Source organism: Musca autumnalis, unplaced genomic scaffold (genome assembly GCF_047663935.1).
Source record: "Musca autumnalis isolate F117 unplaced genomic scaffold, ASM4766393v1 scaffold_4, whole genome shotgun sequence".
NCBI lineage: Eukaryota > Metazoa > Arthropoda > Insecta > Diptera > Muscidae > Musca > Musca autumnalis.
Window position 1 is genome coordinate 94,782,953 of NW_027411977.1, and position 25,589 is coordinate 94,808,541.

The 25,589-nt window shown below is 38.0% G+C and overlaps 2 protein-coding genes across 3 annotated transcripts in view; one reads left to right on the top strand and one right to left on the bottom strand.

Moving 5' to 3' along the window:
* The window catches only part of LOC141404051 (neurobeachin-like protein 1), a 285,955-nt gene that overhangs the window by 125,780 nt on the left and 134,586 nt on the right, over positions 1 to 25,589 (top strand). The window lies entirely within an intron of this gene.
* Positions 9,903 to 11,172, bottom strand: LOC141404052 (larval cuticle protein A2B-like). Its single transcript, XM_073987299.1, has 3 exons — positions 11,084 to 11,172; positions 10,785 to 11,018; positions 9,903 to 10,717 (listed from the first exon to the last, which is right to left on the bottom strand). The coding sequence occupies exons 1-3, from the start codon at positions 11,093 to 11,095 to the stop codon at positions 10,442 to 10,444; spliced, it is 522 nt and encodes a 173-aa protein (XP_073843400.1). The 5' UTR covers positions 11,096 to 11,172; the 3' UTR covers positions 9,903 to 10,441.

Genomic DNA, 25,589 nt, shown 5'->3' on the forward strand with positions numbered 1-25,589 from the left:
AAATTAAAAAAACTGAATAATGCCTCCAAAAATGACCTTTGACCCCGAATAACATGTTTTGCACACATGGGATCGATGGGGACTTTTAGGACGTTGCTTCTAATGGCCAACCCTAGCTCTCCACCAAAATTCAGCTTTGTGGGAATTTTTGCTATTTCCCCCTTATACGCATGTCTATTTTGACCGGACTACAACTACAAAAATGTACCTAAGATTTCAATAAACAACTTTCTAGAATATAAAAATATTCTAGGAAAGGTTCTTCAAGCATAAAATTCGATCATTTTAAATCATTATTTCCTGTTCAGGTCCGTAAATAACAAACCTTTCAAATTTCCTTGAGTTTTGAACAGTTTGTTATTTCCTCCAGACCTGAGCAGGGGGAAACGTTAGATACTTTTTTTAGTTGACGTTATCCTTAAATATTGGACGGTTTGGTATCTATGGACCAGAATCTGAAAAAAAGTACACAAATCGAATATTTTCAAAAGTTTTTCGCTATTTTCACCATTTGCGTTTACAAATGCCAGTATTGGCAAGACAATATCAAAAATACAAACCTTTTTCACAGATACATTTATAAATTTTTAAATATGTATAGAGAAAATTACGAATGTATTGGTGATAATGGTTTGTAACTTTGCTATTGTCTTGCCAATACTGTCTGTGTGTCAACGCCTAGTAAGAAGCGTTCATAGACATTTCGTGTGTTCCAGAAAGTTGTTTACTAATATTTTTGCTACATTATTCTGATTAATTCTTTTCTTGAATTTTCAACGGTTTAGTATCTATGGAGCATGAACTGATAAAAGAGGATAAAAATCGCAATTGTATTGCTATTTTGGCCATTAAGAACCGTTTCTACAGAGTTCGTATGTTGTTTATTCAGACCTAAGGTACATTTTTGCAGATGGCTGGTTGCTTCAATGATATTTTGATATATGTACCCTAAAATCCGAGAAAAAATTATAGGGGAAATTTTACCTTGACGATTTTGACCTTGAAGATGGGGTTGAATGGATTTTATGTGTTCACAATTATTATTCTTTAAGTCGAGAGCTACCACTTTGCTTCAACGAGTTAACTGAAATTCTCAGCGATTTTGAAGATCCCTTTTGACATCAATGCCTCAGGCCTTTGTGGGCCCATAACCACGAAAGTTGAAGTGATAGGAAAAATCGCCGGGGCTGCGGTGTCAGAATATGGTTAATAATTTTCGTGTTGAATAGTGTATTTTATCGATTTTGATGCCCTAGATGGAGTTGTTCTTGTGTGGTCTGTTCAAAAGATAAGTTCTAATAGTTTAGGGCTACAATATTGCCAAAGACAGCAAGATCAAATGCCTAACAGTTACTGTGATAAAGGTCCAATTAATGCAAAAAACTATAGTTTTAGCCCGGTTTAGATGAGACCATAAAATCCGAACTGGATCTGGCAGAAAAAACCCTGATTTTTATAGTCTCAATATGTACTTTCAAAAGATGCATACTATAAGTTGTTTACATTTTCAGTGCTACATAGAGTTATCAAGATGTGCAAATCAGTTGTTCCGTTCGTGAGTTATCGTGTGTACCAGACAGACCGACAAACGGATGGACAGAGCTTCAAAGGGCTGGACGGGGGTTAATTGGCTCCAAATTGTCTGAAACGGATTTCGCCTAAGCATACTCGGGGTATAAACCTAATATTTTTGAAAATTTAACATGGTTGAAGCCAAGGTTTACCCTTGATTGTATATTATACACATTGGCAAAAATATTGGACTTTAAAGTTAATTTGCGTGGAAGCTGTGGCTATATTTGTGTTACAAAATGGGTAAAAATAGGTTGAAGCCAATGTGCCTTTTTTGTTTTTCTCACTTTTCCTATCAAAGTGAAAGTAGAATCAACCGAAATAACAATAATCTCACTAATGTGTAATGGTTCTGATATTTTGAAGCCAAATGTTAAGTTTTTTTTTTTGAATTTTTTTTCTAAATTAATTCAGCAAACAGGTTTATAACAAGTAAAAAAAGTATCAGTCGGCTTTGCCGACAGAGATATATCCTCAGTCTATGTGACTTTAAACTTTCGTCTACGGATAGATAGAATGTTTTTAGGGTCTTTTCAGACATTTGAGCTTGACGATAAAAATGTGTACTAAGATTAAATATGCCAGGAAGCATGGACTTGTCCATGGATAACATAATATTGCTTTAAACAGAACAACAACAAACAGCATTGGTATACATTTACAAAGGATTTTCGAACAGACCCTAAACTGCACTTAAACAAAAATGTTGAAATGGGTCATTTTAGAAGTTAAACTAAATATGGACAAAATATTAGAAGATCCAAAGTTTGGACCAAATTGGTTCAAGAAAGTGTATCGTGCATACCGGTTTAGTGACATTTTTTAAATTTTGTCCATCTTCGAACTGAAACTTGGGCAAAATATGACAAAGGCGAAATTTCGGACCAAATCGGTTGACCAGTTCGAGTGCAATAGTGCGATCCGGGATGGTGCTATCGGGATTTTTACAACTTTCTTGCTATTTTCACCGGAAGTATTTACTTGCCCCAGAAAAAACTTGTACCATCGTAAAGGCGGTCAGTAAATGTATGTTGCTTCAACAAACATCAGTGATTCGAGAGCAGGTCTTAAAGTGAACTTATCCGAAATTTTGCGTGGGAGGTACCCGAAGGAGTGGACAAATATAGTCCTTATTCGAACCGATATGGCTTATCCTTGGACTTAAACTAAGTTTGTACAATATATTACGATGGCCAAATTTTGGACCGAATCGGCATATTCGTTTGAGAGTTATCTTGCGTTCCAACCACTACACACGGTGCCATTGGGGTTTTTTGCACCTTTCAGGCTATTTTCTCAGAAAGTAGGGACGTGCCCCTGATGAAAGTTTTACCGTCGTATAGGGACAGTGAATACAAGTTGTTACAACAAATATCAAAGCCGGTCCTAAACTGAACATTTCCGAAATTTTGTGTGGGAAGTACCCGAAGGAGTGGACCGATTGGGTCCATATTGGAACCTCATCTAAGTCTGGTAGAAATTTCACGATGTGAAAAGTATGGACCGAATCGGTTACTCCCTTCAAGAGTTTTCCGAACATTTTTGAACTTTTGTGGGGAGTGGACCGATATGGCCCATCTTCGAACTTAACTAAGCTTGGACAAAATATTACGAAGGACAAATTTTGGACCAAATCGGTTCATTCGTTCGAGAGTTATCGTGCGCTCCAGCCAGACAGATATTGCTAAATCTACTCCAAATTGTCTGAAACGGATATCGTCCAAACATACTTGGTGTCTAAAACCATTATTGCGATGAGGCACATTTGCCCTTATGAAAGAGTATATACCCTCGTTAGCATAAATGTTAAGGGTATAAAAAACAAGTGAGCAAAGGCACCGACGTAGAAATGGTTTTTGTTCCCATAGGATATTAGCTTATGTTGCACACTTTTTTAAATTTGGAGTAAAATTTTAAACTGTTTTAAATTTTTCAAGAAATATTTAAAGTATTTGGAGGAAGTATTACAGAGAATTATTTAACTACATTGGTATACTTATTGTCCAACATATTTGAAAGTATAAAAATAATGAACACTTTAGGCTTTTTGACTGTAAGTCTTACTGAGTTCATTTGCAACAAAAAAACTATATCAACCATTTTTTATGATTATTTGAAACTCGTCACTTCCTACAAATTAGTAAATGTCTATTGTACAAAAAATAATTTTTCTGTCGTATTTTTATGTTTTGTTCGATCTTTCGAATGTTAATAAAATCAAGGTTATTGAGATTGAGGTGAATGTTTATATTTTATTTTTTGCATATTATTTCAAATATTTCGAAATTACATTGAATTTCATCTTCAGAGATTTTTCTGTCGGTTACTCTTTGAATTGTATTTTGGGAAGTACTTTCAATGGATGCACATTTCTAGAATTGTAAATTGAAACTATAATCTATGGACAGATCGAATAGCAGCTGCACAACCAAAATCCTTTAACCCAAAGCTATGTATTAGGAGATTTTCAGAATTGTGTAGCCATTTTCGCACGTATGAACTTACGAACAAAATATTTTATCATTGATCACAAATGGTACGGAGGTGGTAACTGAAGAAATGGACCGGAGCGACATAGTTCATTGTGGAAGTATATCTTATTTTGGGAGTCATTCATTTCAGTGCGTCACAGTATAATTTTCAGTTTTTTCAAGAAAAAATATAGACTTGCCCACGAAAAACATAATACCGCTCTAAACACAGAGAATACCGACCATAAACTGCATTAAACAACTATTTTGAAGGTTTGTTGGGATGTACCCATTTTCGAGCTAAAACTAAGTTTGGACAAAATATTACTAAAACCAAAGTTTGGAGCAAATCTGTTTCTCCGTTCAAGAAAATTCGCACTTACTACTGTAGCTAAAATTTTTGAATTTTGGGGGGAAATACCAGAAGGAGTAGACCGAAAATTACCATCTACGAACTTTATATAAGGCTCGCAGAAATATTGCTATAAACAATGTTTGGACCAACGCGGTATCCGGTTCGAAAGTTGTTGTGCGCACCAGCCACTACGCATGATGGCCGTAGGTGTTCCTTACAGCTTTCGGGCCATTTTCTCTGGAAGTATGGGCATGTCCCTGAAAAAACTTGTATGGTATTGTCGGGAACAATTGTTGCAAAAAAGCAAACCGTTTCCAGAGAGGTATTTTTATTTATTAGTTTATTTATTTCATATTTTTACTTATAACTAAATTATTAGCATAAAGGAAGTTAAGCCATGGCTACTGAGGTCTTAAGCTTACACAGGTATATTTACTAATTATCCAGAGAGGTCTTAAACTGTACTTCTCTGAAACATTTTCAAATACTCTATGAAAGGTTATCGAAAGGTGGATCGAATCGGTTGATCTGTTCGAGAATTATCGTGTTCTCCAGTCGACTTCAAATTTTCTGAAACAGATTTCTTTTTTGGCACTAAAACCATTATTTCAATGAGGCACATTTTGATTAAAGGCTGAGAGTATAAAAAATGTAGATTGGGAAAAATTGTGTTCATGAATTTTTGCTAAAATTCTGGGCGCCAGAATTTCATTTTAAAAATATTCAAGACTGACAAGACTGGAGTTTTCTTGGTTCCTGATCAATTTATGAGAAAATCCAGGATAGGAAACAAGAATTTCTTTAAGAGTAGTCCGACGATTGGACGCTAAAATAGTCTGTTGACAGATGCCCGATTGGGCACCAGGATTTGTCATTACATACCCACGATTGGGTGCTAGAATTTCATCATGGATATGACTCACTATTGCTCAGCATTAGTTCTCTATCAAGAAAACCACTATCGGCCTTCAGAAATTCTTTGTGATTAGATCTACGATTGGACACCAAAATATCTTTAGGGAATAACTTCAATGACAGTAACAGTAACAACGATTGGACACCTGAATTTCCGAAATTGAAAAACTGGCCATATTCTGACACCGCAGCGTGATAAACACACAAAAAAAGAAGACACGTGTCTTGGCATTTTTCCTTTATTATATTACTACTAAATCTACCTGAAAATATAACAAATACTAGTGGATAACGCCATGATATCCGAACGTTCCCTCTGCATAAATCAATTCTTTACTAATCCCATTTTCTTTCCATAAACTACTCAATAAAATTGGAGTGGAAAATTGAAGCCATGATTTTGAACTTTTGTGAAGTAGGAAACAAAGGAAAGGTTAAGATATTTCTAAGGTTTTCCGATTGTATACTCTTTCTTTTGGTCTTACCGAAGTGATATCACTGAATTACATAACATCCACTGTAGTTGTGAGTTATTTGATAAATGATACACCCGAAAGTATATGCGACTATTAATATATCTATTGTTTGAACATATATTAACTCTGATATGTTGTCAAAAAAGTTCTGAAAACAAGGCGAAATTGGCCAATAAGTCTTACGTCATTTTTAATAAAAAATAGCAATGAAAATTATTTCATCAGTAATATAGGTATAAAATAAGGTTTACATCATTGCTAAATAAGAAATTTTTGCTAACATGAACTTTCAAAATTATGGTCAGGTGGGCCCCCCGAAATGAAATCTTGGCTACGTCCCTGAGCAAAGGCTGTTGTCGGAACGGGACGACTATGGACGACGATTGAAAACTTTGCTAGACTTCTTAATTAGCATTTTGTCATTTGTCATTAAAATTAACATAAAAATATTAAAATTGGTGAGATGATTCTTATTCAATTGGCCTCTACTTTTATTCTGACAGGAATTGGTTTAATCCAGGGTTTCGGAGTCGAGGTATTTTTGGCTCGACTCCGACTTCAGACGAGTTTTTTTTTCACGACTCCGGCTCCGACTCCGGGTCGACTCCGAGTGTGAATTCCTATACCTCTAAAAATGAATAAAATGTGCACAATTTTATAACTTTTTTCCTATATTTTGGACTATATAGGCTAATGTATTAGATTTTTCTTACATATTCATTAGATAAAACATTCGTTCGTTGTAAAGCTCAGTAATAGCCATTTTTCATGATTTTTTTCCGAGAAAACTACGTAACTTGTTGGCAGATTTTTTTTCTTCATCTGAAAGAAAAAAAATTTACGAAGTTTTGAGGTCGTCTTCGAAACCCTGTTTTATTAAAACATTTTGCGCTGCCAACTCTAGCTCGAAAACTAAAAAACCAATTGTCGTATATTTTTGTGGCCGATTTCGAAAAAAAAAAAACAGTTTATATGCTGCATACAAAATAAAATAAATTGTTTCCATCCATCGCTCATACTAAGGCACTATTTATAAGTATGGAGAAGACCAGTAAGATTTCTGACGAACGAGGTTAAAGGTCCAATCTTAATTCGATTGTCATAGAATTTTACTTTTGTTTGAAACAATCTAAAGAATCAATTGGATCAACAAAATAGGGATGAATAGACTACACTTCAGAGGATAGTTAATATCCTGTGAATTATCCTTTAACTTAGTATAATATATAATTTGCATATATATTTTCTTATACCTTTCTTTTAAAATAAATAATGATTTTTAAAAAAATGTTCTTGTTCCAAATTTAATGTTATATTTCTAAAACGTCGAAAAAATTTCGCCCGGAGTCGGAGTCGAGTTATTTTTTTCGACTCAGACTCCGACTCCGGCAAAATTGCTCGACTCCGACTCGTAGACTCCGACTCCGAAACCCTGGTTTAATCACAAATCGAGAGAAAACCAACAAAAGACACGTTGGCTTCAACCCTTTTTTACCGATTTTTTAACATAAATATAGCCACAACTTTCACGCAAATTAACTTTTAAGACCAATATTTTTCGCCGAGTCATTTTATCCAAAAGCATTTAATTGTATAATATACAATCACAATTCAATTTCAAAAATATTGCCCATATTCACTTTCATACGGGCAAAATTTGACTAATCGAAATAATGGTTGTAGATCTCAAATATGTTTGAACGATCTCCGTTTCAAACTATTTGGAGTCGATTTAGCAATGTCCGTCCGTCTGTCTCTCTGTCTGGAGCGCACGATAAATTTCGAACGCATTAACCGATTTGGTCAAAAAGTTTGTGTTCTTAATATTTTGTCCAAACTTAGTTTAAGTTCGAAAATGGGTCATATCGGTCCACTCCATCGAGTACCTCTCCATAAAAGTTCAAAAGTTCAGAGGCAAGTCCATACTTCCTGAGAAAATGTCCTGAAAGCTGTAAAATCCCGCTATGGCTCAATGTATAGTGAATGGAGGGCACGGTAACTCTCGAACGGATAAATCGATTCGGTCCAAAGTATGGCAATCGTAATATTTTGCACAACCTTAAATCGTGTTCTAGGATGGGCCTCATTGGTCCACTGCTTTGGGTACCTCCTCACCTCAAAACTTTTCGCTAAAATAGTGCGCATGACAACTCTTGACGACAATATCCGATTTGCCCCATACTTTGAACATCGTAAAATTTGTACGAGACATAGATCAGGTTAGAATGTGGATTATGTATGTTACCTGCTACGGGTACTTCCCTCACAAAATTTCGGAAAAGTGCAGTTTAGGACCTCCGCTCGAATCGTTTTGATTTTTCTTGAAACAGGTTGCTCACAAAGCCCCTATTACTGTGGTACACGTTTTTATACCATCAGCCTTTAGGCTAGAAAGGGTATATACACTTTCATACGGGCAAAATGTGCCTCATCGAAATAATGGGTTTAGACCCCAACCAAATTGGTCCATATTTAAACATCCTAATATATCTACCAGGTATAGGTCAGGTTCTAATATGGTCTATATTTGTCCACTCCGTCGGGTACATCCCACACACATTTTTGGATAAATACACTTTAAAACCTGCACCCGGACCATTTTGATTTTTGTTGAAGCAACTTGCATTTGCTGCCTCAATTGCGACAGTAAAAGTTTTTTTCAAGGGCAAGTCCATACTTCTTGAGAAAAAAGCACGAAAGTTGTAAAAACCCCCTATGGCACCATATGTAGTGACTGGAGAGCTCGAACCGAATACTGCGTTCGTCCACACTTTGGATATCGTAATATTTCTTCGAATATTAGATGAAATTCGAAGGTGGAAGGAGTGGACGTTCTGATACGTCCCCCCACAAAAATATTCGCTAAAATGGTACTCTAAATATGGTCGAAACTCAGTTTAAAAAAGCCCTATCTATCGATATCCCTGCAAATTTTTGCGCTTTAATCCTATCCATATTGTTTTGAAAACCCCCTTAAATACGTAAGTTTTTTTGAAAAAAAAAGAAAGTATTTCAATCCACACAGGCTGAGGGTATATCTCTGGCGGCAATGTCGACTGATACTTTTTTACTTGTTCGACCATGTTTTTACAAATCTGAAATATGGGTTTCGTAGTCTCAAACAGTACTGCGAGTAGGATTTGGAGTCTATGAGTCGTAGTTTTCATCGCCCGACTCTTGTTCGGACCGAACTGTTTATATGCATTATTATTAATATTATTATTCTCTGCAGGAATTAGAACCCAAAATGCCAAATAAGAGCTAATGTGGTTGAAAATTCTGGGATACACCAAACAATTTTGTAGGTATTGCATCAATTCTGTTGGAGAATTTGATTAAAAACTTCAAAATACTGGGCGGAACTTTTGTACGGGGCTATACCGAACGTGGTCTGATAATTTTAATTTTGAAATCTAAAAATCCAAAGACTGTTATATTATACTTTGTTCAAAATTTCAAACTTCTATCCAAAATATTGAGAACTCTCTCTTTAGGATTCATATCATTTGTGTCAATATTGCATATAAAATCAACTAAGAACCTTTCAAATAGCTTTACTAACGCTACACAACATTTTTAACATTCCTGATTTTTGGTCAAGATGGACCTGAACCCAAACAAAGAAAATAATTTTATAACATTATAATGTATATGTGTTTTATGATGGAATTTGTCAAGATTCCAAAACTCTTATTTTCAATTCAATTTTTAACATCTTGATGAATTTGCATGAATCCCTTTATATTTTATACTGATATAAATTTCACAACAATACCAAAATGACATACTTACGGATTAATTTTGTTTTTCTTCTTTTCAGGTGAGTACCTTATTCATTTTTTACTATGCGCCGTAAGTAATACCATAATCTTAATTTAATTGAAACCAAAGTAGCATTAAATTTATAAAAGCTGAATATATTTACAATTTTGGAACTGTATTATGTATGGAATTACGCAAGTATGAGCTTCGAAAGTTTAATTGTGAGGAGAACTAAAAAGGGTAATATTGCGTACACAACAAAGAAAGCTTTTGTTTTCTAATAAATTTAAGCCCTGTTCTGAATCAATTCTCATCTAAGCCTTAAAACACAATCAATTATCTACAAACACGTTTTTAGTTGCATTCATAGGTCTTAATAAAAAACTCCCTCGATTTTTTATTTTATTTTAAAAATGTTTATGATTAAATTAAATATGTACACAGGTAGATGATATATTACGTAATTAAACAACTTTATCGCGGTCAAACAGCCTTAAAACTATTTACAATACAAGACAAAATATCCCGAACAAAAAAGTTAGTTCGGGTAAGGCGAATATCAGGCATCGTAAAAAATGGTGAATAAATTCGTGATTAAAAAATAACTATGACGAAAAAATAAACAAAGTTCAGATGTCTGAACGTATTGCATTCTTCGTTTTGGTGATGACTATAACAGTGAGAAAATACACACGACCCTCACACCGAGATGAACTTGGTTGGCTTCCAAAAACATATGATGAGATACTTTAATGAAGAAAGAGGTGATGGCAAGGGTTCTGGTGGAGAGCAGCGTATATTCTCAGCATGGGCGGTGTGTGATGAGTTTTAAATGGGTCCATAGCATGTCCATCAACATAGGCAATAGGTTTGGAAAATTCGTTCAAAACTTAATGATAGGCTGGATAACCGTGATAAGCGGGAAGGACAGCCTTGGCAACAACTGGAGCATGAAGCAGAGGAGCTGGAGCCAAGACCTTTGTTACGGGAGCAACTTTAACGGCAGCAGGTTCACGATGTACCACGGCATTGAAGCCATGGACGGGATCAGATGTGTACTCCACCAAACGACGTGTACCGTCAGGTTCAATTAGGGAATAGGCACCTTGTACAGCATCACCGTTACGTGTTTCTTGTTGACTCTTAATATCACCAGTAGAGGCATCCTAAGAAAGTGAATAGAACAAGGACTTACTAGTCATATAGGGATACATCAATCAGAAACACACTCACATGAACATCATAACTGTAGCTGTATTGGGGATTGGGATCATATGGCTCAGGTGCAGCAACTTTGGCCACAGCCAATTTGGCTACTGCTGGCAATACTGCAGGTCCGTGATATGCTGGATATGCAGGACCATGTGCATAGGCTGGATATGCAGGACCATGGGCATAGGCGGGATATGCAGGACCAGGAATCACAACAGCAGAGGCCACAGCCAAAAGGGTGCTAATGATTATCAACTGCAACGAACAAAATACAAAATCCTCATAGTTCGCATTTTTCAAATCTGCGCAATTTCTCTCACCTTTTGAACCATTTTCTTCTTGTTCTCCAATACACTTGATTGCGTAACTGTTGTTTTAATCCGTTAAAGTGCAGAATACTGTGTGCGATTCTAACTGGCATCAACAATTCCTTTTATACCACACAAAAACTTCACTTTCTGCCATGGTTCACATGAAAATTTTGCCTGCGTTCGAATCAATTGTTGTTAGTCATTGCCTGCAAAACGCCCGCTTACAGCAACACACGCCTGAAAACTTCATCGGCAGCAACAACAACAACAGACAAACAAGAAAAATTGTTAAATATTTATGCAAAAATTAAAACAGTTTTCGGCCTATAACACTCAGGCCAACAAATCACAAGCTGCAACAACAACAGCACCAACTATATTCTCAATAACACAGCCGAAATATCTATGCCACCTATGACACTGTCTGTCTGAATAGAGCAGATCAAGTCTTTTGTTGCCTTGGTGATTTTTCTCAAGTCTACATGTTGTTGTTGTTACGGGTTTTACCATACGCAAAAAAACCCAACAGCATGAAACGCATATTACAACAACACCATTTTTAAACGTAATCGCAATTTAAATCGTCGTCGCCCATATCTTTTTTGTTTGAAGCGGAATGGGGAGTGAAGAAAAAAATATTATCTTAGGCCGCCAGCACAATTGCAAGTAGGCCTAAAATCTGCAACAACAGCAGCCCGCCAGCCAGCCAAACAACCAAAGTGCACCAAACAATCAGCAACAACATTCATAAATATGCCACAATTAGGAGCAGCAGTTATGTACTTCTAGATTCCAAGACAATAATAATAAATGTAAGCCACAATCTACAGTGGAGCAAGAAAAAACAAATAGAACAAGTATAAAAAGTTTCAGTTTGCGTTGGGGTCATAAGTGACAACCTTTTCTTTGGAAAGGGTCATAAGTGACACCATTTTCTTTGAAAAGGGTCATAAGTGACACCCTTTTCTTTGGAAAGGGTCATAAGTGATACCCTTTTTTTTGGAAAGGGTCATAAGTGACACCCTTTTCTTTGGAAAGGGTTATAAGTAGCAGCTTTTCCTTTGGAAAGGGTCATAAGTGACACCCTTTTCTTTGGAAAGGGTTATAAGTAGCAGCTTTTCCTTTGGAAAGGGTCATAAGTAGCATCCTTTCCTTTGGAAAGGGTCATAAGTAGCATCCTTTCCTTTGGAAAGGGTCATAAGTGACACCCTTTTCTTTGGAAAGGGTCATAAGTAGCCCCCTTGTCTTTGGAAAGGGTCATAAGTAGCATCCTTTCCTTTGGAAAGGGTCATAAGTAGCACCCTTTCCTTTGGAAAGGCTCACAAGTAGCACCCTTTTCTTTGTAAAGGGTTATAAGTAGCACCCTTTTCTTTGTAAAGGGTTATAAGTAGCACCCTTTTCTTTGTAAAGGGTTATAAGTAGCACCCTTTTCTTTGTAAAGGGTTATAAGTAGCACCCTTTTCTTTGTAAAGGGTTATAAGTAGCACCCTTTTCTTTGTAAAGGGTTATAAGTAGCACCCTTTTCTTTGTAAAGGGTTATAAGTAGCACCCTTTTCTTTGTAAAGGGTTATAAGTAGCACCCTTTTCTTTGTAAAGGGTTATAAGTAGCACCCTTTTCTTTGTAAAGGGTTATAAGTAGCACCCTTTTCTTTGTAAAGGGTTATAAGTAGCACCCTTTTCTTTGTAAAGGGTTATAAGTAGCACCCTTTTCTTTGTAAAGGGTTATAAGTAGCACCCTTTTCTTTGTAAAGGGTTATAAGTAGCACCCTTTTCTTTGTAAAGGGTTATAAGTAGCACCCTTTTCTTTGTAAAGGGTTATAAGTAGCACCCTTTTCTTTGTAAAGGGTTATAAGTAGCACCCTTTTCTTTGTAAAGTGTTATAAGTAGCACCCTTTTCTTTGTAAAGGGTTATAAGAAGCACCCTTTTCTTTGTAAAGGGTTATAAGTAGCACCCTTTTCTTTGTAAAGGGTTATAAGTAGCACCCTTTTCTTTGTAAAGGGTTATAAGTAGCACCCTTTTCTTTGTAAAGGGTTATAAGTAGCACCCTTTTCTTTGTAAAGGGTTATAAGTAGCACCCTTTTCTTTGTAAAGGGTTATAAGTAGCACCCTTTTCTTTGTAAAGGGTTATAAGTAGCACCCTTTTCTTTGTAAAGGGTTATAAGTAGCACCCTTTTCTTTGTAAAGGGTTATAAGTAGCACCCTTTTCTTTGTAAAGGGTTATAAGTAGCACCCTTTTCTTTGTAAAGGGTTATAAGTAGCACCCTTTTCTTTGTAAAGGGTTATAAGTAGCACCCTTTTCTTTGTAAAGGGTTATAAGTAGCACCCTTTTCTTTGTAAAGGGTTATAAGTAGCACCCTTTTCTTTGTAAAGGGTTATAAGTAGCACCCTTTTCTTTGTAAAGGGTTATAAGTAGCACCCTTTTCTTTGTAAAGGGTTATAAGTAGCACCCTTTTCTTTGTAAAGGGTTATAAGTAGCACCCTTTTCTTTGTAAAGGGTTATAAGTAGCACCCTTTTCTTTGTAAAGGGTTATAAGTAGCACCCTTTTCTTTGTAAAGGGTTATAAGTAGCACCCTTTTCTTTGTAAAGGGTTATAAGTAGCACCCTTTTCTTTGTAAAGGGTTATAAGTAGCACCCTTTTCTTTGTAAAGGGTTATAAGTAGCACCCTTTTCTTTGTAAAGGGTTATAAGTAGCACCCTTTTCTTTGTAAAGGGTTATAAGTAGCACCCTTTTCTTTGTAAAGGGTTATAAGTAGCACCCTTTTCTTTGTAAAGGGTTATAAGTAGCACCCTTTTCTTTGTAAAGGGTTATAAGTAGCACCCTTTTCTTTGTAAAGGGTTATAAGTAGCACCCTTTTCTTTGTAAAGGGTTATAAGTAGCACCCTTTTCTTTGTAAAGGGTTATAAGTAGCACCCTTTCCTTTGGAAAGGGCCATAAGTAGCACCCTTTTCTTTGGAAAGGGTTATAAGTAGCACCCTTTCCTTTGGAAAGGGTCCTTTGGAAAGGGTCATAAGTAGCACCCTTTCCTTTGGAAAGGCTCACAAGTAGCACCCTTTCCTTTGGAAAGGGTCAAAAGTAGCACCCTTTTCTTTGGAAAGGGTTATAAGTAGCATCCTTTCCTTTGGAAAGGGTCACAAGTAGCACCCTTTACTTTGGAAAGGGCCATAAGTAGCACCCTTTTCTTTGGATAGGGTTATAAGTAGCATCCTTTCCTTTGGAAAGGGTCACAAGTAGCACCCTTTCCTTTGGAAAGGCTCACAAGTAGCACCCTTTCCTTTGGAAAGGGTCATAAGTAGCACCCTTTTCTTTGGAAAGGGTTATAAGTAGCATCCTTTCCTTTGGAAAGGGTCACAAGTAGCACCCTTTACTTTGGAAAGGGCCATAAGTAGCACCCTTTTCTTTGGAAAGGGTTATAAGTAGCATCCTTTCCTTTGGAAAGGGTCACAAGTAGCACCCTTTACTTTGGAAAGGGCCATAAGTAGCACCCTTTCCTTTGGAAAGGCTCACAAGTAGCACCCTTTCCTTTGGAAAGGGTCATAAGTAGCACCCTTTTCTTTGGAAAGGGTTATAAGTAGCATCCTTTCCTTTGGAAAGGGTCATAAGTAGCACCCTTTCCTTTGGAAAGGCTCATAAGTAGCACCCTTTTCTTTGGAAAGGTTCACAAGTAGCACCCTTTCCTTTGGAAAGGGTCATAAGTAGCACCCTTTACTTTGGAAAGGGCCATAAGTAGCACCCTTTCCTTTGGAAAGAGCCATAAGTAGCACCCTTTCCTTTGGAAAGGATCATAAGTAGCACCTTTTCCTTTGGAAAGGGTCATAAGTAGCACCATTTCCTTTGGAAAGGGTCACAAGTAGCATCCTTTCCTTTGGAAAGGGTCATAAGTAACACCCTTTCCATATGTAGCACCCTCTCCATTGGAAAGTGTCATAAATAGCACCCTTTCCTTTGGAAAGGGTCATAAGTAGCACCCTTTCCTTTGGAACGCTCACAAGTAACACCCTTTCCTTTGAAAGGGTCCTTTGGAAAGGGTCATAAGTAGAACCCTTTCCTTTGGAAAGGCTCACAAGTAGCACCCTTTCCTTTGGAAAGGGTCATATGTAACACCCTTTACCTCGGAAAGGGTCGTAAGTAGCTCCCTTTCCTTTGGAAAGGGTCACAAGTAGCACCATTTCCTTTGGAAAGGGTCACAAGTACAACCCTTTCCTTTGGAAAGGGTCATAAGTAGCACCCTTTCCTTTGGAAAAGGTCATAAGTAGCACCCTTTCCTTTGAAAAGGGTCATAAGTAGTACCCTTTCTTTTAGAAAGCGTAATAAGTAGCACCCTTTCCTTTGGAAGGGGTCATAAGTATCACCCTTTCCAAGGTCTTACATCTCAGTTTGTCGCATATCGCTGTGGTATACGCGGACGACATGAACATTCTGTCGATTGTTACCCTTACAACCAGGACATTCAACTCTGTGATCATTTCATTTATTAAGTAGCACCCTTTCCTTTGGAAAGGATCATAAGTAGCACCCTTTTCTTTGGAAAGGGTTATAAGTATGACCCTTTCCTTTGGAAATGGTCATAAGTAGCACCCTTTCCTTTGGAATGGGTCATAAGTATCACCCTTTCCTTTGGAAAGGGTCAAAAGTAGCACCCTTTCCTTTGGAAAGAGTCATAAGTAGTACCCTTTCCTTTGGAAGTACAACCCTTTCCTTTAGAAAGGGTCATAAGTAGCACCATTTCCTTTGGAAAGGGTCACAAGTAGCACCCTTTGCTTTGGAAAGGGTCATAAGTAGCACCATGTCCATATGTAGAACCATTTCCATTGGAAAGTGTCATAAATAGCACCCTTTCCTTTGGAAAGGGTCATAATAGCACCCTTTCCTTTGGAAAGGGTCATAAGTAGCACCCTTTCCTTTGGAAAAGGTCATAAGTAGCACCCTTTTCTTTGGAAAGGGTCATAAGTAGCATCATTTCCTTTGGAAAGTGTCATAAATAGCACACTTTCCTTTGGAAAGGGTCATAATAGCACCCTTTCCTTTGGAAAGGGTCATAAGTAGCACCCTTTCCTTTGGAAAAGGTCATAAGTAGCACCCTTTTCTTTGGAAAGGGTCATAAGTAGCATCCTTTCCTTTGGAATAATTAGCACCCCTTTCCTTTGGAAAGGGTCACAAGTAGCACCCTTTATTTTAGAAAGCGTAATAAGTAGCACCCTTTTCTTTAGAAAGGGTCATAAGTACCACCCTTTTCTTTAGAAATGGTCATAAGTACCACCCTTTCCTTTAGAATGGGTCATAAGTTGCACCCTTTCCTTTGAAAAGGACCATAAGGGTCATAAGTAGCATCCTTTCCTTTGGAAAGGGTCATAATTAGCACCCCTTTCCTTTGGAAAGGGTCACAAGTAGCACCCTTTATTTTAGAAAGCGTAATAAGTAGCACCCTTTTCTTTAGAAAGGGTCATAAGTACCACCCTTTTCTTTAGAAATGGTCATAAGTACCACCCTTTCCTTTAGAATGGGTCATAAGTTGCACCGTTTTCTTTGGAAAGGGTCATAAGTAGCACCCTTTCCTTTAGAAAGGGTCATAAGTAGCACCCTTTCCTTTGAAAAGGACCATAAGTAGCACCCTTTCCTTTGAAAAGGACCATAAGTAGCACCCTTTCCTTTAGAAAGGGTCATAAGTAGCACCCTTTCCTTTAGAAAGGGTCATAAGTAGCACCCTTTCCTTTGAAAAGGACCATAAGTAGCACCCTTTCCTTTGAAAAGGACCATAAGTAGCACCCTTTCCTTTAGAAAGGGTCATAAGTAGCACCCTTTCCTTTAGAAAGGGTCATAAGTAGCACCCTTTCCAAGGTCTTACATCTCAGCTTGTCAGAGTGGCCATAGAAATAGTAGTGGCGGATATTTGCATATCCCTCGCGTGGTAAAAACGTTGTCTGATCGACCGAATTGGAGTTCAGCCTTTCAAGAATGACATTCGGGATAGTACCTGAAGCCAAGATTGTACGATCATGCGAATCTGTAACGATGTCAATGCCTTGTGGAGGTGATGGAATACATGAAAGATAGAGGTTAAACTGTGATATCACCTCGCCTTGGGGTTCTCCCTATTTCAATCTACGGGACTATGACTTAATGTTCCTGAATTTCATGTATGACTGACGTCCATACATATAATTAATTATCCAAGGTTTGAAACTTGGTCGGAGGGTAGTCTGTTACATCTCCACAACCAACCCTTAAAGGCTTTTTGAAAAAATCGAGCGTCACCAACACTGTCATATCGCATGGCTTGTTTTGGTTGAGTCCTTGGCTAATATGTGTGGAGATGGTGTGAATGGAGCGCTGTTGTAGTACTGTGCTGTTTACGAAACCCATGCTGATGATCGCTATTTCTGATGCTGGGGAGGAGTAAAGCCTCAATGGTCTTTACCACGAGCGACAAAAGCGAAATCGGTCTGTACAATTCACCTTTGCTGTCATCCTTGTCTACCTTCAGTAGCGGAACCACCCTGTTTCCAGACTTCGGGCACAATGTAGGTGGCTAGCGACAGGTTGACTACTTTCGTGAGATACTCTATTCCCGGCTCATCCAGCAGTTTCAGCGTTACCATCGAGATACCGTCAGGGATAATTTGGCATTTGCAGCATCATTCATTTTAAATTGTGGTGGTTCCTCCTCGTCAGGAAGGTATCTAGTGCGTCGTAGTACTCTTTTCTTCCCCCTGCCACTTCCGTTCCTCTTCGAATCAGTCATCGTAGGGTCTATCTTCCCTCCTGCCAGGCTTTGAGAGTGACTTTGCTGTTGCCCACAATTCAAAAATTCAAATTCTTCAATGTTCCGGATGTGCTTACCTACCTATTGACTTCCAATTTCTGCTCCCTAACTCCCTAACTAGCCCCGCTGTCTCTACTAACAAATATTGTCTAACTGCGGATATTTAACAAGCAGGTATATAGCGAGCGTCTGCAGCTATAATAATTTCCCGGAACATTTGCTATTCTAAAATCAGAAGGTCTTATTAGCTTTCCCATTATTAATGAAAGTTCGTCGTTCGGAGGTGATGAAGTCAAGTGGTCTACTGATGGAGACTATAATAAGGAGTTGTTCTGACCCCAAGAGAAACGATGGGCATGGCGTCATTTGTCATATCAGGTGACGCGATGGTTCTTTCTGGCAAACAATCACACTCTTCGCTAATTTTGGTATGAACGTCTCCATTGACCGCGCAAAACGAATAACTATTAATTTGCTCAGCCAGTGTTATTCCTCTAGTCATACATAGGATCGAATGCCATAACTCATGATGATGTTTCCTAAGACGAGTCGATTAAGACCTTCGAAAGGCGACAGTTCCACACAGTCTGGTCAGATACCTCCAGACGTTCCATGTACGGGTCATTAGAGCTAGGCTCAAACAAAATAGGTTTGTCCCCCACTCCACTTCTGACGCGATCCTTCCTCAATACGTTGTAACCATCACAACGCTGTAAACTGCAGTTGTTGTTGAGCTTGGTTTCCTGCACTGCAGCGACCATGATACTCTTTCGACTCATACGTAAAGCCCACTATTTCCTTGATCTTATCTCGGAGACCGTTGCAATTACATTACAAAATGATGCATTTTCAGGGATTTCCATTAACGACTGGTGTTATGTAATGCGCGTACGGTTGCTGTTGGTGGACTGCAGTGGAGTCCCGTATTCTGATGACGACGATGACTCACTGTGGGAGGGGCAGAGCAACCCCTGTGATCCACCCACTCTCGACATTTATTGAACCTCAACGAAGTTTGTGTGTGGTGAATGCGGATGTGACAAACCGAGCACATCGAAATTGGTCCTAACCGATTTGGTACAAGCTTTGCACTTCCTAATATTTCTTTCAGGCATATATATGGTTCGAATATGGACTATATCCGTCTCACACAACCATTTCCACATTTTTCAACCAAGTCATGCTGTGCAGCTGGTTGTTCGGGCACTAGTCGATTATTCCTGAGATTATGGGCGAAAACCCCTGACGGCATCAATTAAAATGATTGATGAGCACGATAGCTTACTAATAGCACAAGATATCGCTCATTTACTCAAAGAGTGGCACATTTCAAAAAATCCAGTTTCGAGAAAAACGCGTTTTAAGTTGGCGGTTGAAATTTCACTTCCCCACTTAAAAAACTTATTACGCAAAAACTAAAATAACTAATTGTACCATATTTTGCAAACAGCTAGCCAGATATCAGTGCTAAATTTCTGTGCAAGATCAAGCATGATTTGTAGTGTTTTAGTGCTTCATAAACTCAAAGCCCAAAAATTGTGCTTAAGTGTTTAAGGGCTGTGTTTCATTTTTCATTCAAATTAGTTCTTGTGATTCAGATTACAACGTGGGCAAGTCCATACTTCCTTACATATTTACCATGACTACAATATTTTTGCTACGGAAAGGCAATACTTCTCCAAATATGGTTCCCAATATTTAGGGCCCGTGCTTCTGACTCTTCTCGCATTAAAGTTTTCAGTGGACATTATGCTTTCCACGGTTTAGAAATCGTCTTTGTTCATCCTGCATCCTGTAGGGCTATAAATTTGCTCGGAACAACTTGTTCTTCACCTTCTGATGCATAATTTCCCTTTATTCAAAACAAATACCCCACCTTTGTGGTTCAACAGATGTAAAACACAATGTCACAGTCGAAGAAGTAAATCATTCCACTGTTCCCATACTTTTCTTAATTGCCACCACCAACTAAAAGACAAAAATGCGTTTAAGATTAATTTTTGATGAAAACTCTCAATGCGCGCAAAAAAAAGCAAAACAAAACATGTTGTTAACAGTAGAACATTCAAATACAATGACTGTACACATATCGCTGTCTGAATATTCTAAACCGCTACCCCACGACAACCATTACAGCTTCTAAATGCATGCTAGTGACTTTGAGAATTAATTTTTACACCGAATATGTCGTATATATTGTAGCTCTTGTAAGAAGGTTGATCATCTGGCTGGCTTCATAAATGCACAGACATGAAAACTGAACAAAAGCAAAAAATATGATTGAGATCACTGCATCGGCGAAACAACCATCAACGCCCATGCTTCTTTAGTTATTGATGCTAATATTTTTGTTTGCTTCAAAGATGATGATAACTAGAAATTTTTTGCTTAGTTACAGACAATCTGAACATCATTAACCGCTTCAATATTTTGTTCCGTTTTCCAAATTTGAAAGTAAAAATATTTGATTGATTACACCGCCCGAAAATTTATAAAAAATTGTGTTTCACATGAACCGGACTATTACGTCTGAAACTATAGGAAAGTGGAGTAAAATGGCACTTACGATTTTTCATTTTCTCATCCTGTTGACCTTTTAAAGGACATTCAAATTTCAAAGGACAACATTTAAAAAAAGAAGTAAAAAAGTATCAGTCGGCTTTGCCGACAGAGATATACCCTCAGCCTGAGCCTATATGGATTGAAACACTTTTTTCCCAAAAAAAAAAAAAAAAAACGTATGTATTTAGGGGGGGTTTCAAAATGTTGGGCGCATGAACCGACAAAAGTATGGATAGGATTAAAGCTCAAAAATTTGCGGTGATAACGATAAATTGGGCTTTTTTATTACACTAGCCTACGAAAAACATAATATCGCTGTAAACAGGGCCACTAGGAAAACATTCGGTAGTAATGTCCAAAGGATCCTCGAACAGACCTTTAACCACACAAAAATGTTGAACATTTGTGTGGGTGGTACAACAAGGATTGGACAGATAGGGCCCAAGTTTGAACATAAACTAAGTTTCGGCAATATTTAGAGATCCAAATCGGTTGCTACGTCTATGAGAAATCACCAGCCACTACATATGGTGCCATAGGGGTTTTCTACAACATTCGGGCTGTTTTCTCAAGAAGAAGGGAAAAACTTTTACTGTCGTAATTGAGGCAGCGAGCAGCAAGTTATCCAAAATTTTGTGTGGGGGGTACCTGTAGGAGTGAACAAATGTAGTCCATATTCCTGGATATATTAGGATGTGTGAAGTATGGACCAATTCGGTCGCTCCCTTCAAGAGTTGTCGTGCGCATATTTTTTCCGAAAATTTTTGAGCTTTTGTGGGAGAGGTACCTGAAGGAGCGGACCGACATGGCTTATCTTCGAACTTAAACTAAGTTTGCACATAATGTTAAGAACGTCACATTTTGGACCGAATTGGAATATCCGTTCGAGAGTTATCTTGCTCTCCAACCACTACACACGGTGCCATACGGTTTTTTGTACCTTTCAGGTTTTTTTCTCAGGAAGTATGGACTTGCCCCTCATGAAACTTATAGCGTCGTATGGGGGCAGTGAATACAAGTTGCCACAACAAAAATCAAAGCGATTCGAGAGCTGGTTATAAACTGAACTTTTCCAAAATTTTGTGTGGGAGTGGACCGATTGAGTCCATATTGGAACCTCTAAGGCTGGTAGAAATTTCACGATGTACAAAGTATGGACCAAATCGGCTACTTCCTTTAAGAGTTGTCGTGCGCACAAATTTTCGAACATTTTCGATTATTTTTTTTGGTAGAGGTACCGGAAGGAGTGGACCGAAATAACCCATCTTCGAACTTAAACTAAGTTTGAACAAAATATTACGAAAGCAAAATTTTGGACCTAGTCGTTTGATCCGTTCGAGAGTTATCTTGCGCTCCAAGTGAGCAAAGGCTATAGTCGGGACGGGGCCGACTATGTGATACCCTACACTACTATAGCTGTGCATAATCTTTTCACGGAAAACATTTTTTTGGTAGATACTGAAGTCATATGCCACCTAAGCTATTACACTGTGCAACAAACTGGAGGTAAAAGTCAGGGGCTCGGAAAATTCTTGTTGGGGAAGAAAGACCTTGGTGACTATATTAAGAACCCCGAAGGACAGATCCGCCGTGAAGCGAACTTCCGCGTTATGGCGAGATGAAGTATTTGTTAGAGACCCTGTAAGCCATCAGGAATTAGCGTTATATCTTTGTTCACTATTGCTTTAGCTTATTTTTGAGATGACATGTCTTCAGTCGAATCGAACGGGGATTATTTTCGTAGAGCACTTGGACCTTCTAACTCTCTTCCACCAATACCCTTTTCTTCCTTTATGTTAAGAGCCGCTATAAAAGTACCACAAGATGACGTTTTTCAGCTTTGAAATGTTCTGCAAAATTGTCGCTCAGAAAATTTTAGGTATCCATGTCTCATCAACAGTTATGAAACGACGCTTAAAATCCATTTTATTTCGCTTAAAACGATCCTAACAAGCTTGAGAAATGTTCATTCTTATGCGTTTTTGATCGACTGTTAACAAATACGGCACCCATCTTGCAGAAAACTTTTTCATCTGTAGTTCTTCATACAAAATTAAATGGACTCGATCATTTGAGATGCCCATGATATTAGCAATTTCACGCACTTTTATTCGTCGATCATTTAATACCATATCATGCACTTTGGCTACAATTTCTGTCGTTGTTGCTGTTTTTGGACGTCCACTACGTGGTTCATCTTCAATGCTTGTACGACCACGTTTAAATTCAGCAACCCAATTTTTTACTGTTGCATATGAAGGAGCACTTTCACCTAACACATTCACAATATCATTATGAATTTCTTGTCCCGATAAACCTTTTTTATGTAAATATTTAATGACAGCACGCATTTCTAATTTTTCCATTGTAAACAAATTGCGGATGCGTCTTTTTTGAACACCTGTTTCTATATGAAGGAGTTGCCAGATCGAAACAAAATTTAACATGTGTTCATAACAGAGATGGAAGTTTCCAAAACACTTAACTTTTTTCTGTTTATACCGCGCTTTTTGTGCTAAGCTAAGAAGTTTCCGAACTGCCCTCGTATATTCTACTTTCATGGTCAGGTTTTGTTTTTAGAAGACCCTCAACAAGAGCTGTGATATTCGTCATTAGAATTCAAATTAAAATGAAAAATTGGATTAAATTGACTATTGCAAATCTCCGTTGTTTGACTACCATTGTAAAGCTGATCTTTTGCTCTTCCATAGAGAGGATTTGCTTTTGGAATACCCCTTCTAGAAGCGGAGATATTTGCATAAGAATAAAACTTGACTTTTTCTCCAAATAAGTTTTTGCCCATTACGCCCTGAATATTATCCGACCACCACCAAAATCAATAGGCTTCTTCCCCTTAGGGGAAGACGATCCGATCAAAATTCCGACCTGTAGCGTGATTACAACGTTAGATGGACAGACGGACGGACATACATACATAGCCAGATCGACTCAGCTCGTCGAGACGACCATTATTTCGATGCGTTACAAACTTTTCGGCTAAAACCAAGTTATAATACCTTTCCCACATAGTGGTGTAGGGTATAAAAATCCTTTGAAAACATCCTGCATTTTTTTTAATATATCTTAATATCCTGCACTACATACATTTCCCGAAATTTCAATATCCTAGCTTTGTAAGTTATTTTTTTAATAAATATTTACATGAAATTCTTTAAAGAAAACAAAACATTTTATTTTAGATCATTGTGCGACATGAACATGTTGTCGAATATGACCCATAAAATGTTGGGGTTGTTCGTGGTCGGTGCCACCGTGGTGCAATGGTATGCACGCCCGCCTTGCACGCAGAAGGTCGGGGGTTCGATTCCCCGACCAGGCAACATCAAACATTTTTCAACGGTGGCAAAATACCCCTCAGTAATGTTGGCGACATTTCCTGAGTATTTCAGCCTTGAAAAACTTCTCCACAAGTGGTGTCTTAAGACACGCCGTTGAGCTAAATATGAATCGGGGTGCACTCATTGATATGAGAGAAGTCTCCCTTGTCCCGTATGGGATGTTGTGGAACAATGTTTTTTGTTTTGTTCGTGGTCGGAATTCTGCTACCATCGACTCTGTTCTCGGGACTTGAACTTTTTATTGTTGAATTCCACTTACGATAATTGATTATCCAATATTTCAAACTTAGCCGGATGTTTGTCTGTTCGATGTCCTGAAACAGAGTGAAGTGTTTGACAGAATCAAAGGCTTTTAATAAATCAAGCGCCACCATCACTGTTCTATCACACGGCTTACTCTGGTTGAGTCCTCGACTAATATGTGTGTAGATGACATGCAGCACAGTTGTCGTGCTGTGCTGCTTACGGAACCCACGCTGATGATCGGCAACTGGATAGCTATTTCTGACACTGGTGTGGAGAAAAGCCTCAAGAGTCTTTGTTATGACCAACAAAAGCGAACTCGGTCTGTACGATTCACATTTCCTGGCATTCTTGCCTGGTTTCAGTAGCGGGACCCACTGCCATTTTTCCGGACTAAGAAAGATACCCGACTTCCGGCACATCCAACTGTTTCAGCATTACCATAGAGATTCGATCAAGGCCCAACGTTTTTGATGATTTAGGGTTCCTGATGACATTCGCAACATCACCTATTATAAATTGTGGTGGTTCATCCTGGACAGGAAGAGATCTACACATTTTTCAGAAGTAATTCGAGAACTCTATTTGTAATTCGTAACATTTAATTCCATTTGTCATTCGAATTATTCCATTTGTAATTCGAATTATTCCATTTGCAGTTCGAATTATTCCATTTGTAATTCGAATGATTTCATGTGTAATTTCAAATAAAATAATTGGAATTACAAATGGAATAATTGGAATTACAAATGAAATAATTCGAATTGCAAATGGAATAATTCGATTTACAAATGGAATAATTCGATTTACAAATGGAATAATTCGAATTACAAATAGAATAATTCGAATTACAAATGAAATGTTAATTGTTTCACAAACATCCCATACGGGACAAGGGAGACTTCTCTCATCTCAATGAGTGCACCCCGATTCATATTAGCACAATGATATGGGACCTACTGTTTATCGCCGAGTCCGAACGGCGTGTCTTAAGACACAACTTTGTACAGAAGTTTTTCATGACTGAAGTGCTCAGGAAATGTAGCCAACATTACTGAGGGGTATTTTGCCATCGTTGAAAATTTTTGATGTTGACTGGCCGGGGAATCGAACCCACGACCTTCAGCGTGCAAGGCGGGTGTGCATACCATTGCACCACGGTGGCACGAATTACGAATTACTAAAAAAGGTGTACACTTCTCTTCGCCATGTCACTTCTATCTTCCTTCTTTCCGTAGTTCGAGTAAGTTATTCCTCAATTAAAGTTGTGTGGTATTGGAATTGAATATTTTGGAGCCACATTTATTCGAAATTCTCTAGCATAAAATTCAGATCCAACATTATATGCTTGACTTAACTAATTCCTTAACATTCCTAACTTGTTGACGCGCCAGATGGCAGTTAGCTATGCTTCCCCGAAAGGAGACACTAAAGTATCGTAACCGTAATCGAGCCAACATTTTAAAGATTTTCTTTGAAAATATATTTTAAATTTGACGTCCAGCGGTAATAAGTCCCAAAAATATTTTTGGGCGCAATGAACTTTTAGACCGCGGTCATAAGGCACAATCGAAATTTTATACCCTCA